The 16,137-nt window shown below is 39.2% G+C and overlaps 1 protein-coding gene across 1 annotated transcript in view; it reads right to left on the bottom strand.

Moving 5' to 3' along the window:
* LOC150086115 (U6 snRNA-associated Sm-like protein LSm4) overlaps positions 1–4,767 on the bottom strand; it is a 54,517-nt gene extending 49,750 nt beyond the window's left edge. Inside the window, exon 1 of the mRNA XM_090373721.1 lies at positions 4,632–4,767. Within this exon, the coding sequence (XP_090229847.1) occupies positions 4,632–4,634 (3 nt within the window). The 5' untranslated portion in view covers positions 4,635–4,767. The remainder of the gene's footprint in view (positions 1–4,631) is intronic.
* Between the last annotated feature and the right edge of the window lie 11,370 nt (positions 4,768–16,137).

Here is a 16,137-nt window from a genome sequence, read left to right as displayed (position 1 = left end):
CAGCTTTGTTTATGCGTATCAAGCGTGCCTCCTCGTTTTGTAATTGTGCTTTATTCCCTAAAAATGAGTAAAATAATTAAAAGGTGTGAAAAGGAAGCGTCCTGGTGAAGACACTGCAGATTCAGAGAGAAAAAGAAAAGCAATTATCGATAAACGGAGGCGGACTGGGTCAAAAATTCTTACCCGGGAAAATTTATAGTGGCCTCATACTATGGTTTATGGCCAAAATCACACTGGCCCACCGGGGTTTCCCCGGTAAGGCTTATGGCCAGTCCACCTCTGTCGATAGAGAAAAAATATGAAATTGTGAAACGCTTTGAGCGAAATGAAAGACCATGTGATATTGCACGTGCTACAGGCCTAAATGAAGCAACGGCGAAAAGCACATGACAATTGCAAACTTGACAGGTTGAAAATTGAAAAGGGCTCAATTGTAAAGGGCTTAAAAATTTTAGAAAACATAAGACTCCAACGAAGAACGCGTTATAGCTACAAAGCAAGGAATAAAAAAAATTATTAGCTTGCTACGAAGAAATTCTGCGTGAAAAAAAGAACGCGCTGTGTCGTCAGACGAATTTGTTAGATTTTATGAAGCCATCGACATAACTTTTTTACGTAAGTCATTTGTTTTTTTTAATACATATTTTGTATTAATATGTATAAAGAACTGCAATTTTATTAATATTTTTCTTCTAAACTAGTGTTTTTGTTAGTCCTTGGTCCCAATTAAGCAAAATTTATATGTATTTATATGCAACGTTGTACCCCGACTTACGCGAATTCGACTTACGCAATTTTCGTCGGACCCACCTATCGCGTAACTTCGGGGTATTACTGTATAGAAGAAATCGTTGCCGAGCAATCGTATGTAAGTGACGCAGGAAAAGGTAGATACTGAAGTGTGTGGGTAAGCAGTATAGAATGTTTTGTTTTGCGTTACAGGAGAATTACCCCGATGATCATAAAGTTGGACAGGAGAATCTACAGTGAAACTTGTTCACTTAAGTTTTCTTCGAAATAAAAATCGCCATAAATGACACTGATGAGGAAAATCATAACCGCTGAAGAACGTTCATACGAAGGTTAAGTTCGATACAGGAATGTCTATAGCGGCTCAGCATTGTAGTTCCAGAAACACTTTGTTTACATGACTTGCAGAGAACCAAGTTTAGTAGTAGCACGATTCAAGAAAGCAAGTTTATGTAGCATCAGCCAAAAAAAAAAAAACACCACAAACATCCATTTCTTCTAGAAATTTGTCTAGTTCTCTGAATTTACGCTTTCAACTTCCACAACGACAGATGGAAGTCTGTCGTTGTGGAACAGTTTGTTCCAGCAGTCAACTACAACTGGCTAAAGACTAATCTATTCTACAACTGTCTTTCCTCAATTCGAGTTCATGTCCCCTTGCATACATAGTGTGAGCAAGAGGAAGAATCCCATCACTGAGTTTGCTCAAGTCATTCAAAGCCTTAACATTGACAAAAAACTTATTTATGCTATTGATTTCCACTACAACAGATGGAAGTTTGTTCCGCTTGCTAAAGGCAAATTTCCACGCATGTATTCTACATTTGTCTTTCCTCAATTTGAATTTATGTCCCCTCAGGTGAGTAATCTGAACAAGCGGAAGAATCCCACAGCACTGAGCTTGCCCTCACCATTCAAGGTCTTATACACCTCAGATCACATCGTGGATGCCTAGCGTTGCATTTTGCAGAACTAGAGCCTTTTCTTGGTAAGAGAACCACTTCTCTGTACTCGTTCAAGCAACTCTACATCCTTCCTAAAATGAGGCCTCCAGACATTATTACACTATCTATATTATAGTGCAAGGAAGCCTGAGGCTTATGTTACACCAGCCAAAAAAAAAAAAAAAAATTTGAGAGATAATTTAATATAATTTTGATTTTCACCTTCCACAAACGGATTATCTCGATAAATATTACATTAATATTTATCAAGATACAGTCGGAAAATTCAGATGTGAATAATTTTTCGAATTTTCTTCGCTTCGATGTAGTGTCAACGTTGTGTACGTCGAGTGTTCATATTCATCAGTCCACATGTCCGTAGATGCACTAAATTGTCATAGATGGGGAATAAATGGTTTGTAACTTTTCCGCTTCCTTGTACGTATTGCGAGAAATAGTTGTGGGATGTGGCAATAAATCCTTACCGTTAAGTTTCCATAGAGAGCTCCTATTTTCATTAAATAGGAGAATAGTTTACGAAACTCGTACCACTAACAATGTCAGACCTTGTAACAATAAAACACGATTTAGTTGCCTCTTATTTGAGAGGAATGTGAAGATGAAGTTGTGGATACAAATATTTCTCAATAAAATTTTGGCCAACACAGACTGGAAATTTGCAAGAATGGCGATTTCATTGGGAGCTTTCCGTTTTTGTCCAGAATAACTTAATAAAGAAGCAGTTAGAAAGCGTTACAAGTGAATGTTCTTAGATTTGAAATTAGGTCAACCCCACAATCTCAGATGTAGTAGGAATACGGATTAACAGTACCAAACTTAAATACTGTACACATACAACTAAAAAGGGGCCCAGTGCGGGAAGGTTATTGTTATTTGGTTTTTAGGAGCATTAGCAACTAAGGCCATATTGCCCCGGGAATATGCGGTGGTCATTCCCTGACCTTTCCGCATCCTCCGTATTTGGTGGTGACGGGCTCGAACCCCAGTGCGGGGAGGAAATAATGACTTATTTCCTCCCCGAAATAATGACTTATATTATTTCCTCCCCGCACTGGAAATAATTACTTTTGATTAACTCTAATTACTCTTGATATAACGGAAATTGCAACTTAATACCAGCTTAAGGGCATCGCATTTTACGGCAAAATGCCTCAAGTTGCATAGTGGGTTAACATGCCTACAAGTTAGTGCAAGTGTATCAGATCTGCTAGCAGCTAACTACTAAATAGTTAAGACAGGCATCATTATGTATATATCTCATATTCTGAATACCTTCACAACGAGTTGCCATAATATTGCACTACCTCAAATAAGTAACTCTTCACCATAGGAGAAGAGTATTATTAACTCACTACGCAACTTGAAGCTTTTGCCCTAAAATGCGACGTAATTCAAAATACTACCCCATCAGGCATCTCTCATATTGTAGAGTTGTACTTCGCAACTGCCTTGCCATCATTGCAATACCAGGGTGCCTGCCCACACACCGAAGAGAAGCCAATCAGCTCCGAAACTATGCCGTCTGGGTGGTGGCATCCGCTGAGAATAAGTAACAATAGTCTTCTCCAGTGGTGAAGACTTATTTATTCGAGGTAGTGCAATATCATTGCAACTCGTTGTGAAGGTAATCACTGAGTTATACATAATGATGCCAACTTAACTATTTAGTAGTTAGCTGCTAGCAGATCTGATACTTTGCACTAACCTGTATGCATACCAGCTTAAAGGTAATGGATAGTTTACTCAGCAAAAATATAGATCGAGTCATTACCACGAGTGTTTATATTCATCTGTCCACATGACAGTAGATGCACTAAATTGTCACGAATTAAAGACTAAATGATGAATAACAAATAATATTTGTCAATGTTATACTTCGGCTGTCATTTCTCATCCCATCTTCCTAATTTTGGAGACGTTGGCAAAGTGCGCCTTATTGGTTAATTAAAGTGTCGACAAATAATAAAGAACTATTGTATACAGAAGGCACATTTCTGTACAGAACGCCCTTCACGGCCGTATCGCTAGCAGTCTGGAAGGGGTACCCGTTTCTGAATCTAGACCGAATTTAAATACATAAAAAAAATGTTTGAAATAACAATTCATTACGATTATTTATATCCGACCATCGTTCGCGTTACTCAGCCTGAACAGCAGGTCGGGTCAAAGCCCGGGCAAATCCCTTACCGTGTAAAGGTCGAGAATGTTCAGTTACGAGCTAAAAGTGGTTCGACTATGTCATGGTGCAACGTTAAAGCAGTGTTTACCATTTCCGATTATTCAGTTTTATAAAATATAAAAATTGAGAACTGTGATTCACTTAAGTGTTATACAAGTGAAATAGCAAAACAAACGAGTCGCTGATACCAGATATTAGCCGAAAGCTGAAGCTATTCTGTGTTGTATGCAGCTCGTATTTTTAACTTCAAAACAAAATTTATACAAACGCTTTTAAATTACTTAAAAACCAGAAAGATCTAATGCAGAGAAGTTTTAACATGCTGCGAGCAATGAAGAGTACCTGGAGCTTATGGACATCAAAAAGCATTCCTCTGCACAATTAGGAAATGCATTTTTTCACTTCAATACGTTATCCCTTAATATTTTCTGCAACCCGAGTATAGTACCAGAGTTGTTACGTTATTCTGGGATTACTACTACCACATGCAGCATCTTGCATTTGTCAAGAACTTCGACTGTCATTTCTCATCTCACTGCCTAATTTTTCTAGATCTTGTTGCTAGACCTTGACTACTGCCATACTCTATTTTGTTGTTAAAGTGTCTTTTTACTTAATATTTCTTATTTAAATACTTCTGGCTCTAGACATGAGGTTTTTTGTTTTTTTTTTTTAGTTTACAGGCGCGAAATAAGACGATAATTTTTTTTTAGTTTCACCAAATTTAACATAATTACCATTGCGACTGCTTCCGGGTAGACAGGAGTCTCAGTTGCAACTTATAAACTTCCCTCAGATTCCTTTGACAAAAAAATCCCACAACTAAAACATACTAAACCTTTACAAAACATAAATACCGCGATCACATCTCAACCTTTCCCCATGAGGATACGCTTATATAAAAACAATAAACAATATAGATGGCAGCACAGAGCAGTAAACTGGAAATGGCATTATTACAGTGGCGACCTCATTAATTGCAGGATAATTATTTTACAAAAATGAGCATCCAGTTAATAGATGGCTAGAATGAGCAAACTTTAAGTTAACAGTTAAGAAATATTTTAAATTAGGACGAAAGGTTCAAAATTTTATGACAAAAAACAGTAAATAGCAGGAAATTATTTTTAAAAAGTCATAAAAAGTTCAATGCTGACGGGATTCTACCTCTTGCTGAGATTCCGCACCTGAGGGGGCATAAATTCAAATTGAGGAAAGACAGTTCCAGAATAGATGTGAGAAAATTTACTTTAGCCTTTAGGTGGTTGGTTGCAGGAACAAACTTCCATCTATCGTTATGAAAGTTGATAGCTTAAATAAGTTCAAGGCTGAACTAGACAAACTTTTGGGTAAAACCGGAAGTTTTTTTTTTTTTTTTTTTTACTGGTGTTATATAAGCTTGCTTTCTTTCCTCATGTGCCTCCACAAATGCTAAATATTGAGTTTACTGTAGAGGAGGCGATCTACTTTTGTTAAGGGCACAATTAAAGCTGATTAACAAAATATAACTAAACTATAATACTGCGTCAATGGGAAACCAGAAAATAAAATAAAATTTATAAATGGTTGGGTTAAAATCGTTTATTATTATTATTATTATTATTATTATTATTATTATTATTATTATTATTATTAGCCATATGGTGCAAGGAAGCCTGAGGCTTATACTGCACGAGGCAAAAAAAAAAAAAAAAAAAAACATTCTGAATTACTCAGCGAGAGAGAGAGAGGTAGAAGGGAATCACCAAGAAAGAGAAGAATGATGTTTAAACTAATTAGAAAAAAAGAAAAGTAAATATACACACAAAAGCTTTCAGACGGATGTCGTTCTTCCTCAGTTGTGATAGTTAACCGTTATTGTAAAATACAGAACATCATGTGCGTGCCATGGTGGGCATGCGTGGTGAGAATCGCGTGCTACAGATGCTTTCAGCAATTAGCTGGTTGAAGTGGAGGCTTGTGGTTGTAGTCGTAATACTCGGGAATGCTCCGAGCGTCAACGTTTGTCAGCTAAGAGGATGGTTGCCTCAGTTATCGGGTTGATGCGACAACCTCTGTTCCTGTTGAAGGAACTCAGGGTTCCTCGGGGTTCAGTGTTGGGTCCATTGTTGTTTTTGTATTTATAAATGATATTGATGATGGTATATCAAACTTAATGTCCAAGTTTTCAGACGATACAAAGGTTGGCAGGGTTACTAAGGACACTACTGACGCTATGCTGCTGCAACAGGATTTGGAAAGGTTGAGCAGATAGGCTGAGAGGTGGCAAATGAAGTTTAACATTGACAAATGTAAAGTACAACATATGGGAAACAGTAACCCCAGAGAAAGGTATCGACTCTGTGGTACTACATTGACAGTGGAAGGGAATTAAAAGGATTTGGGGGTAATTGTGCAGGCAGATATGAAGTTCTTCGAGCAGTGCAGCCGGGCTGCAAGAGTAGCTCATGGTGTCTTGTCAATGATATACAGGAATTTTCCTAGCAGGAATAAGGAGGTGATTATTCCCTTGTATAAGGCAATGGTCAAGCCACACCTTGAGTACTGTATACAGGTCTGGAGGCCTCATTTCAAGAAGGATGTAGAGCTGCTGGAACGAGTACAGAGAAGGGCAACAAGATTAGTGAATGGAACAAAGGGTTGCTCTTATGAAGAAAGGCTTAAGTTTTGCAAATTACAGTGTCTGGAGACTAGCACCGGCGTGGTGATCTGATAGAGGTGTATAAAGACTTGAATGGTTTGAGCATGCTCAATGCCGATGGGACTCTTCCTCTTGCTCAGAATAATCACCGGAGAGGGCATAAATTCAAATTGAAGAGAGATAGATGTAGGATAGATGTGCGGAAATTTGCCTTTAGCCAGCAGGCAGTGGAACAGACTTCCATCCCTTGTTGTGGAAGTTGATAGCCTAAATAAATTTAAGGCTCAGCTGGACAGGTATTTCGAACGAACGGAGGAGTGAAATGGGAGTGGTGGTTTTTTTTTTTTTTTTTTTTTGGCTGATGCTGCATAAACTTGCTTTCTTGCATCAAATGCCTCTACTAATGCTAATGCTAATGATAACTGCTAACTGCTAAAACACGAGATGTGGAGCGATTCCAATAAGACACGGCGACGGTAGTTGCGGGATCGGTCAATGAGCTCGACGTCGCGGCATGGATCGATGTGCTAGGTTGATCGGAAGTGCTCAGCAATCACTAAGTGATCCACGGATGGCTTTCTCGTGCTCAGAGACTCGAGTACTGAGTCTTTTCCAGTTTCTCCAACGTAGCAGCCAGTACAATCACAGCAGGAAATACGGTACATCAATCCACTCTTTTGTAGGGGGAAGCTGGTGTTTTAACCCTCGAAACGAGGGATCGCAACTTTCTCCCTGGAAGTTGTAAAGACTTTATCCCATTAACCTGTAGGACCCTACAAATTTGTTGCGACAGGTTCTGGTAGTACGCGATAAATGCGGTCGTGGTGGGGTCATCACTATGTGGAGCACATGGAAGACTATTGTACAAATTGGAACAGTATGGCATTAAGTGCAAGTTGCTACACTGGATAAAAGAATGGCTGAGTGGGAGAAGACAGAGAGTAGTTATCAATGGACACGCTCTTCATAAGTGCAGTCCCCCAGGGTTCAGTGTTGGGCCATTGTTGTTTTGTATATTTATCAATGATATTGATGAAGGTATATTAGGGTTAATGTCACAGTTTGAAGATGATATGAAGGTTGGCAGGGTTGTTAATGACAGTAATTATAGTATGCTACTGCAACAGGATCTGGAAATGTTGAGAAGATGGGCTGAGAGGTGACAACCTAATTCTAACATTGACAAATGTAAACTACTGCATATGATTAGCAGTAACCCCAGAGTAACGTATCAACTGAGTGGAACAACACTCAGGGTAGTGGTAATTGTGCAGTCAGATATGCAGTTTTCTGAGCAGTGTAAAAAGGCTGAAAGAATAGCTCATGGGTTTTTTTTTGCAGGGATAAGGGTGTGATTGTCGCCTTGTATAAGGCAATGGTCAGGCCACACCTTGAGTACTGTATACAGGTCTGGAGGCCTCATTTTAGGAGAGATGTAGAGCTACTGGAACGAGTACAGAGAAGGGCGATGAGATTGGTGAGGGGAATAAAGGAGTGCTCTTACAAAGAAAGGCTTAAGTTCTGCAAATTGCAGAGTATAGAGACTTGGCAGCTGCGAGGTGATCTAAGTGAGGTGTATAAGGCCTTGAATAGATCGAGTAAGCTCAATGCTAATATGATTCTTCGTCTTGCTCATATTACCCGCCTGAGAGAGCATAAATTAAAATTCAGGAAAGACAATTGTAGAATAAATGTGCGGAAATTCGCCTTTAGCCAGCGGGTGGTTGAGAGTTGGAACAAAATTCCATCTGTTGTAGTGAAGGTCAGCTACTTAAATAAGTTCAAGGCAGAACTAAATAAACATTTGGAGTGAATAGATGGGTGAAACGAGCAGGGTGTTTTTTTTTTTGGCTGATGCTATATAAGCTTGCTTTCTTGCATCATATGCCCTACTAATGCTAATGCTAATTTCATTCAAACAATTCTTCTCATCTTTCACATTTTATCAACGCAACTTATGTCTTATATCCTTCGCCATCACACATTTCAAAACCGATAAAGTTAAATTTCTTTAGGAGAGCTTCAAGCAGTTTTCACATGAGAGTAAATTGCGTCCGTGAATTGGCAAAAATTGTCACAAAATGACATACGCCGCACGTTGCAGCGACGCATGATGCAATCAGTACCCATACGTGCCACGGTGTAACTCCCACGCGTGTCGCATTTATGTTTTAAATCGCTATATCTCAGCTTCTAGCAGTCCATTTTAAAAATTTAAAAATCAAAATATTTCTTTCTTCATCCTCTACCGTATTTCATAAAAAATTTCGAATGAAAAAAAATTTATAATTCAACATGCCAAAGACATGAAGTGAGCGTTGTAAGGCGTAAAGAGCACGTATACCTGCAAAGCGACCGCCGAGACCACCTCCATTGAGTACAAAGGAGAGATCTGTAAAAATTTTGTGATAAGCCTGTAAAACAATTGTAAAATATTAAACCACTGTAAAATTGAAATAATAAGCGTTTCAAAAGATTCTGAAGAAGTTTCACTAAACCTCTGCTATGCGTGCTCGCACACACACAATTTTTTTTTTTTTTTTTTTTATCTTTTAATATCTTCCATTATCAAAAAAATATCTATGTCTGACCTCCACAAAAATATCTCACTCCATGTCGGACATTGTACCAATCCTTTCCTTAAACTATTTCCTAATCCCAAACGTAATATTCTACTTTGTTTCTAAAAACTTTTTATTTTCTAACGGTTTCTAAAAGATATTCCACTGAGACAGAAATGCAATTATACTGCAATCAGCATGGATTTGTTAAGGTGCGATCTTATCTGGCCAACCTGAGTGGATATTATGATTAAGTAACAAAAAACATCGAAGCAAGAAAGAAATAATCATCATATAATATACATGTATTTCAGAAAAGCTTGTGATACTGTTGCACACAACACTGTGCTGTACAAATTGGAGCAGTGTATAATTAAGGGCAAGTTACTCTTGATAACGCGATGCTTGAGTGGGAAAAAGCAGAGAGTTGTTATTAATGGAGACTGCTCTTCATGGAACAGTGTCATCAGTGGAGTAGCACAGGTTTTATTGCTGGGCCTATTGTTTATTTCTGTATTAGTTAATGATATCGATGATAGTATACCAGACTTAATGTCTAAGTTTGCGATGATGCAAAGATTTACAGGGTGGTTAATGACAGTAATCAGGATAAGCTACTGACACAAGGCAAGATAAATTAGGCAGATGTGGGCTAATAAACGGCAGTGGAAGTTTAACATTGAGAAATGCAAGGTACTACATATGGGTAGCAGTAATCACAGATTAGCATACAAACAGTGTGGAATAACATTCACGGTAGTAGTAGTAGTGGCATGTGATTCAAGAAAGCAAGCGTATGAGCTTATGCAGCATTAGCTAAAAAAAAAAAAAAAAATTACAAAACAATCCCCTCTAAATATTTGTCCAGTTCCTCCTTAAATTCATTTAACCTACCAACTTCCACAACGACAGATGGAAGTTTGTTCCAGCAATTCACCAACCGCTGGCTAAAGGCAAATTTCTTCACATCTATTCTACATCTGTACTTCCTCAATTTCAATTTACGCCCCCTTAGGTTCGTAATCTGAACAAGTGGAAGAATCCCATCAGAATTCAGCATGCTCAACCCATTCAAGGCCTTATACACCTCAATTAGATCACCTCGCAGGTGGCTTGTCTCCAGCTGCTGCAATTTGCAGAGCTTAAGCCCCTCTTGGTAAAAGGATCCCTTCATTCCCCTCAACATTCTTGTTGCCCTTCTCTGTACACGCTCAAGAAAATCTACATCCTTCCTAAAATGAAGCCTCCAGACCTGTACGCGTGGCCTGATCATTGCCTTATACAGAGGGATAATCACCTCCTTTTCCCTGCTAGCAAAATTCCTATGTATCATTGACAACACTCCATGACCTGCCCTGGCAGCCTGTCTACATTGCTCAGAAAACTTCATATCTGACTGCCCAATTACTCCCTGGTCTTTTTCATTTTCTACCTCCTTAAGTGTAGTAACACACAGTTGGTACGTTTCTCTTGAGTTACTTCTACCCATGTGCAGTACTTTGCATTTGTCAATGCTAAACTTCAGTTGCCTCTTTTCAGCCCATCTGCCCAAATTTTCTAGATCCTGTTACAGTAACACACTGCCATTACTGTAATTAAGAACCCTGCCAACCTTTGTATCATCTGCAAAATTCGACACTAAGCCTGATATACTTTCATCAATATCATTGATAAATGTACAAAACAACAGTGTACCCAACACCGAACCCTGTGGGACTCCACTAATAACATTAGTCCACGAAGAGCAGCACCCATTGATTACCACACTCTGTCTTCTCACACTGTTTTATCCATTTTAGCAACTTACCCGTTATTCCATTCTGCTCCAATTTGTACAGTAGTCTTCCATGCGCAACATTGTCAAAAGCTTTACTGAAATCCAAGTACATGTATATGATATCAAAAATTATTATTTTTGCATCCAGTTGCTTTGTAACCACATCATATTAACCAATCAAATTTGTCAGACAAGACTTTCCCATAACATACCCATGCTATGTCTGAATTATTGCTGCAGTCTTGTCCTGCAATGCATCTTTAAACAGTGACTCCATTATTTTACCCGAAACAAAAGTTGAACTAACTGGTCTGTAATTACTCGTGTCACCCTTCGATCCCCCTTTGTGAATTTGGGACACATTTGCACAACTTCAATCGAGTGGGACCTCCCCTGAGTCCAAGGATGCTCTCATAATTATGGCTAAGGGTTTGCTTACTTCCTTTGCCGCCTCCTTTAATATAATTGGATAGATCCCATCCACCCCCCAGGTGTCTTTCTTATGTTTAACTTCAACAATTTCCCCTCCACTTTGTTCTCAGTTATTACAAAATCATTAAGCACCCTGTTACAATTTGATAACCTTGTGGCATTTTCAAACCTTAATAACTCCTCATGTGTGAATGTAAATGCAAAATACTCATTCGGTTTGTTTGCTCTCTGAGCAGGATAATCAATAGTCGAACCATCGATATCAAGTGAACCAATTAGATTAATCCCCTTCCTTTTAGAGTTCATATAAGTAAAGAAATCCTTGCTGTTTTTCTTAGCATCCTTTGCCAAAGATTTCTCGTAATCTGCCTTCGCCTGCCTAACCTCCTTTGTGACTTGATTCTAGACTAGCTTATATATATCATAGGCTTCTGTGTCGCCTGATAATTTATATGCATCCCATGTATTTTTCTTCTCTGCTACGAGTCTCATTAGTTCATTTGACAACCATTTATGCCTAAACCTTGAACAATATTTATTAATAGATAAGAAACTTTTAGTAGCTTCCACTATTAATTCCTTGAATGCTTCCCACGTAGAATTTGCTGTTGGTAACATCATCAGTTGGTCTCACTGTACAGAATTTAAAAACTGTCCGAGACCACTATAGTCACCTTTACGGAAGAAAAAACCCCTTCCTTTACCCTGATGGTAATTATATCTTTAAGTAAATCCGACATCAGTACACTGTGATCACTGCCACCTAGTGGTTCCTTTGTCTGCAAATTCTTAATAAACGAATGATTACTGCTGATAACCAGCTCAAGAGTATTACCCTCTCTATTTGCCTCTCGAGCAGAAAAGAATCCTCCAATAAATCCACAAAAGTCTTACTAGTGAGAGTGACCAACCCATAAGTTCCAGTCTATATCTGGGAAGTTAAAATCCCCATTATAAGACATTCTGATTTACTAGCCCACTCTATTTCTCTGTACAATTGTTCATTGTGCTCATTTGAGTCCTTAGGCCTATAACACACTTCTACTCTTATTTTTACTTTCGCAGTGCTTATGTCACACCAAACCGACTTAACAGTGAACTGTTCATCTATATCAAGTGGATGCACTTCTTTTGATTTTATGTTTTTTTAATTTTCGGTAATGGATAATAGAAAAAAAAAAAGACCTGGGGTAATTGTATAGTCAGATATGAAGTCTTCTGAGTAATGCAAACTGGTTGCGAAGACAGCTCATGGGGTTTGTCTACGACGTACAACTTTGCTAGCAGGAGGAAAAAATGATAATTCCCTTGTATATGGTAATGGTTACGCCCCATACGGCTGTAATTGTTACTGCATACAGCTCTAAAGTCCTCATTTTAGGAAGGATGGTGGAACAGGTGCAAAGAAGGCAACGAGATTGGTGAAAAGAAGGAAACCTGTCTTGGTGTTACCAAGACAGGTTTCATTTCAGCAAATTGCAGCATCGGGGAAACTATGCGTCTGAGAAGAGATCTGACTTAGGTGTATTACCTAAGTGTATGACTTAGGTGTAAGGCATTGAATGACTCACAAGGTCGATGCTGACGGAATTCCTCTTCTTGCTTAGAATCCCTGAAGATTAGTATTAGTAGAGATAAATGATGCAAGAAAGTAAGCTTATACAGCATCAGACAAAACTCACATATCATCTATACATCCCCTCCAATAGTTCGTCTAATTCTTCCTTGAATTTATCCAACCGATCCACTTCCACAACAACAGATGGAAGTTTGTTCCCGCAATCAACTACCCGCTGGCTAAAAACAAACTTCCGCAAATCTATTCTGGAATCATCCTTTTTCAATTTGAATTTAAATACCCTCATGTGGGTAGCCGTAGCCAGAGGAAGAATCCCATCACCTTTAAGTTTGCTCAAGCCATTCAAAGCCTTAAACACCTCAATTACGTCGCAAGTATCTAGTCTGCAGACACTACAATTTGCCAAACTGAAACTTTTCTTTGCAAGGGCACTCTTTTGTTCCCTCACCAGTTTTGTTGTCCTTCTTGTACCCATTGCGGTAACTCAACGTCCTTCCTAAAATTAGACCTTCTGATCTGTATTTAGTAGTCAAGAGGTGGCCATTGTCTGATACAATGGGATAATCACTGTTTATCCATGCAAGTATATTTCTGTATCTCGTTTACAAAACACTATGAGCTCTCCCCTAGAAGCCTGGCTGCACTGCTTAGAGAAATTCATATCTGACTGCCCAACTAACAGGTCCTTTTCATTTTCTGCTACTCTGAATGTAGGAGATTATTCTTTGATAATTGTTACCCAGATGCAGTAATTTACATTTTTCAATGTTCAACTGTCATTTCTAAGCTCATCTGCTTAATATTTCTAGCTCTTATTGGAACAGCCTACCTTGATTACAGTCATTAACCACTCTGTTTTTTATCCAACATTGTATTGATATCGTGAATTATCATCTGCAAACTTAGACATCATCAATATCGCAAAGAAATAAAAGTCGTCGTGCGTGGCACGGCTCTAAAAACACCATCCTCCCTATAGTAGGCGAAAAAGACCTTAATTCTAGTCAAGTCAATAAGGAGGTCAATGTGGCTAAGCTAAGCGGTCTCAGGCGAGGGTAGAATGGATTTTAATCGCCGAAACTCGAGTTTTCATCCAGAAAACATCAAATAGACAGAACACATGCAATTTAAAGACATTATCTTCGGAACAAAATGGCCTAAGTTGCTGATGCTCCTGAAACCCTAAAACAAAAATAAATATATAAAATAATTATGGACCACCAGGGCGGTCCAAATGGGCCCCAGGGCCGTAGAAATGGGCCCCCTGACCTAGGGGCCTAATTGAGGGTGCCATCAAAGTCTCAACATAAATAAACGAGGCCACTTAACCCCTTTTGCATTCCAGTCCCCAAGTACCTTTGCACGGCCCTGATGGACTCAACATAAAACTGTGTGGACTCCAATAAAAACGTTAGTTTAAGAACAGCCCGTTAATAACCTCTCTCTCTCTCTCTCTCTCTCTGGCTTCTCCCACATTCATTGCATTTCGATAAATGGCAAATGCAAGGGAGAAGGGAAAGAGATATAAGAGTAATTATGCAGTCTGAGAACAGCCCAGGGAATACTGTTATTTCATTGAAGAGGCCTCTGGAGTCCGGAACTTTAGTAGCATTATAGATGAATCATAGATGATTCATCTATGATGCTACTGAAACACTGACTCAAATCGATTAACTGCCTTTATTAAACAAAAATACACGTACTGACTGTATATTACAATAAAATTAAAATGAAATAAGATGGTATATAACAAGGATAAAATGCGATAAAATATAAAATTAAAAGCGCTAAAAAGATATTTAAAATTACTAAAAAACAACAAAACAGAAGCTTTCGGAAGCAGCGGTCGCCTTCATCAGCAATAATGGTTGCAGGATATCCGACAATCTATGTATGTACACAATACGCCCCAACAGGTCCGCGACACGAACTATGGCACCTGCGCGCGGTCCACTTCTCGTGCTTTGGAACCGGAAATGGAACGAACCACGCTAAACCGTTCGTCTCTCCCTAGTATATAAGGGCTTCGAAGAGTGAATGAATGCGACAGCCCTTATCCCTATTAAGATTATAGTGTCCAGACGAACATATCCTTAAACTCTCTAGCCATTTCCGGTTCCAAAAGCCAAGCGCTCTATCCACGATCACGGCTTCTTTAGCTGTAATGACATGGCTAGTTTCCCAGGCATGTTCAACTGCGGCTGAACCCACATAGTTGGCTGTCTTGAGGGCCCTATCGTGTTCCCCCAAATAACACTCCCGCAGTCCGGACACTCAATTTCATACACGACCCCTACTAGTGTCATTACCCGCAATAGGATCTTTGATTGCTGACACTACTGTGTGCATCCTCCGACTCGGCAGCTGCACACAGAATATCTTACACGAACGTAAAATACGGGAAATGGATTCTGAAATTCCCGGACAGTAGGGAATGTATGTGGTGGCAAGAGGTGTAAAAACAACCCTGCGACTGCTACTCATATCTCTTAAACACCCCTCAATAATGCTTTGGGGATAAACGCTATTTTTGTGACAACCGGCCTGAGCAGTTTTAAAATGTGCGTATTGGCCACGACACAAGTTTTCTGTAAACCTTAGTTTTCAAGTGTCGGCGTTCTCTGTACAAACACACACACATCTAAGAACGGAAACGCCTCCTCCTTGCTCAACCTCCGAGGTAAACTGGATATACGGCGAACCGTTATTCAACCAATCAAGTACTGTACTTCTGTCTCGTATCCCCTTAATGGGGGGTGGATTAGAGCTCCCCAACATCTTGGCTTTGAACTCTTCCAAGGCTAAATTGGCTATAATTGCACGAATAGATGAACCCATAGCCAGTCTGCGGACTTGCTGGTACATAACCAGTAGGTATTCCCCCGTAGTGGGGCACTCATATTACACTGTTAAAAACAGCAGGTAGTTTGTGCAATTCGTCCGTGCTCAGGAGGTAGAAGAGGGTGAGATTAATTATGGCACCTTTAGATGTTATTTCTTTGTTCACATGTATGCTCGTTAAACATGGCTTGGATTGTGTGCAGAAGGCTTTGAGTAGAGATGGTACTTCGAAGGATAGGACAGCCCTAAGTGGTGAAGACATTTGTGAAGGTGTAAGTTTATGCTTATCTAGTACCACCATGTTGTTTCAAAATGTTATGTAGCAGCAGGTTCGCGGAGTGGCCATGGGTCACCTATAGTGCAATTATAGCCAATTTAGCCTTGGAAGAGTTCAAAGCCAAGATGTTGGGGA

Source organism: Mastigoproctus giganteus, chromosome 5, assembly GCF_048544385.1.
Source record: "Mastigoproctus giganteus isolate SK-2022 chromosome 5, ASM4854438v1, whole genome shotgun sequence".
NCBI classification, from domain to species: domain Eukaryota; kingdom Metazoa; phylum Arthropoda; class Arachnida; order Uropygi; family Thelyphonidae; genus Mastigoproctus; species Mastigoproctus giganteus.
Note: the sequence above shows the minus strand (reverse complement) of the source record. Positions and strands in the feature narration are given on the sequence as shown.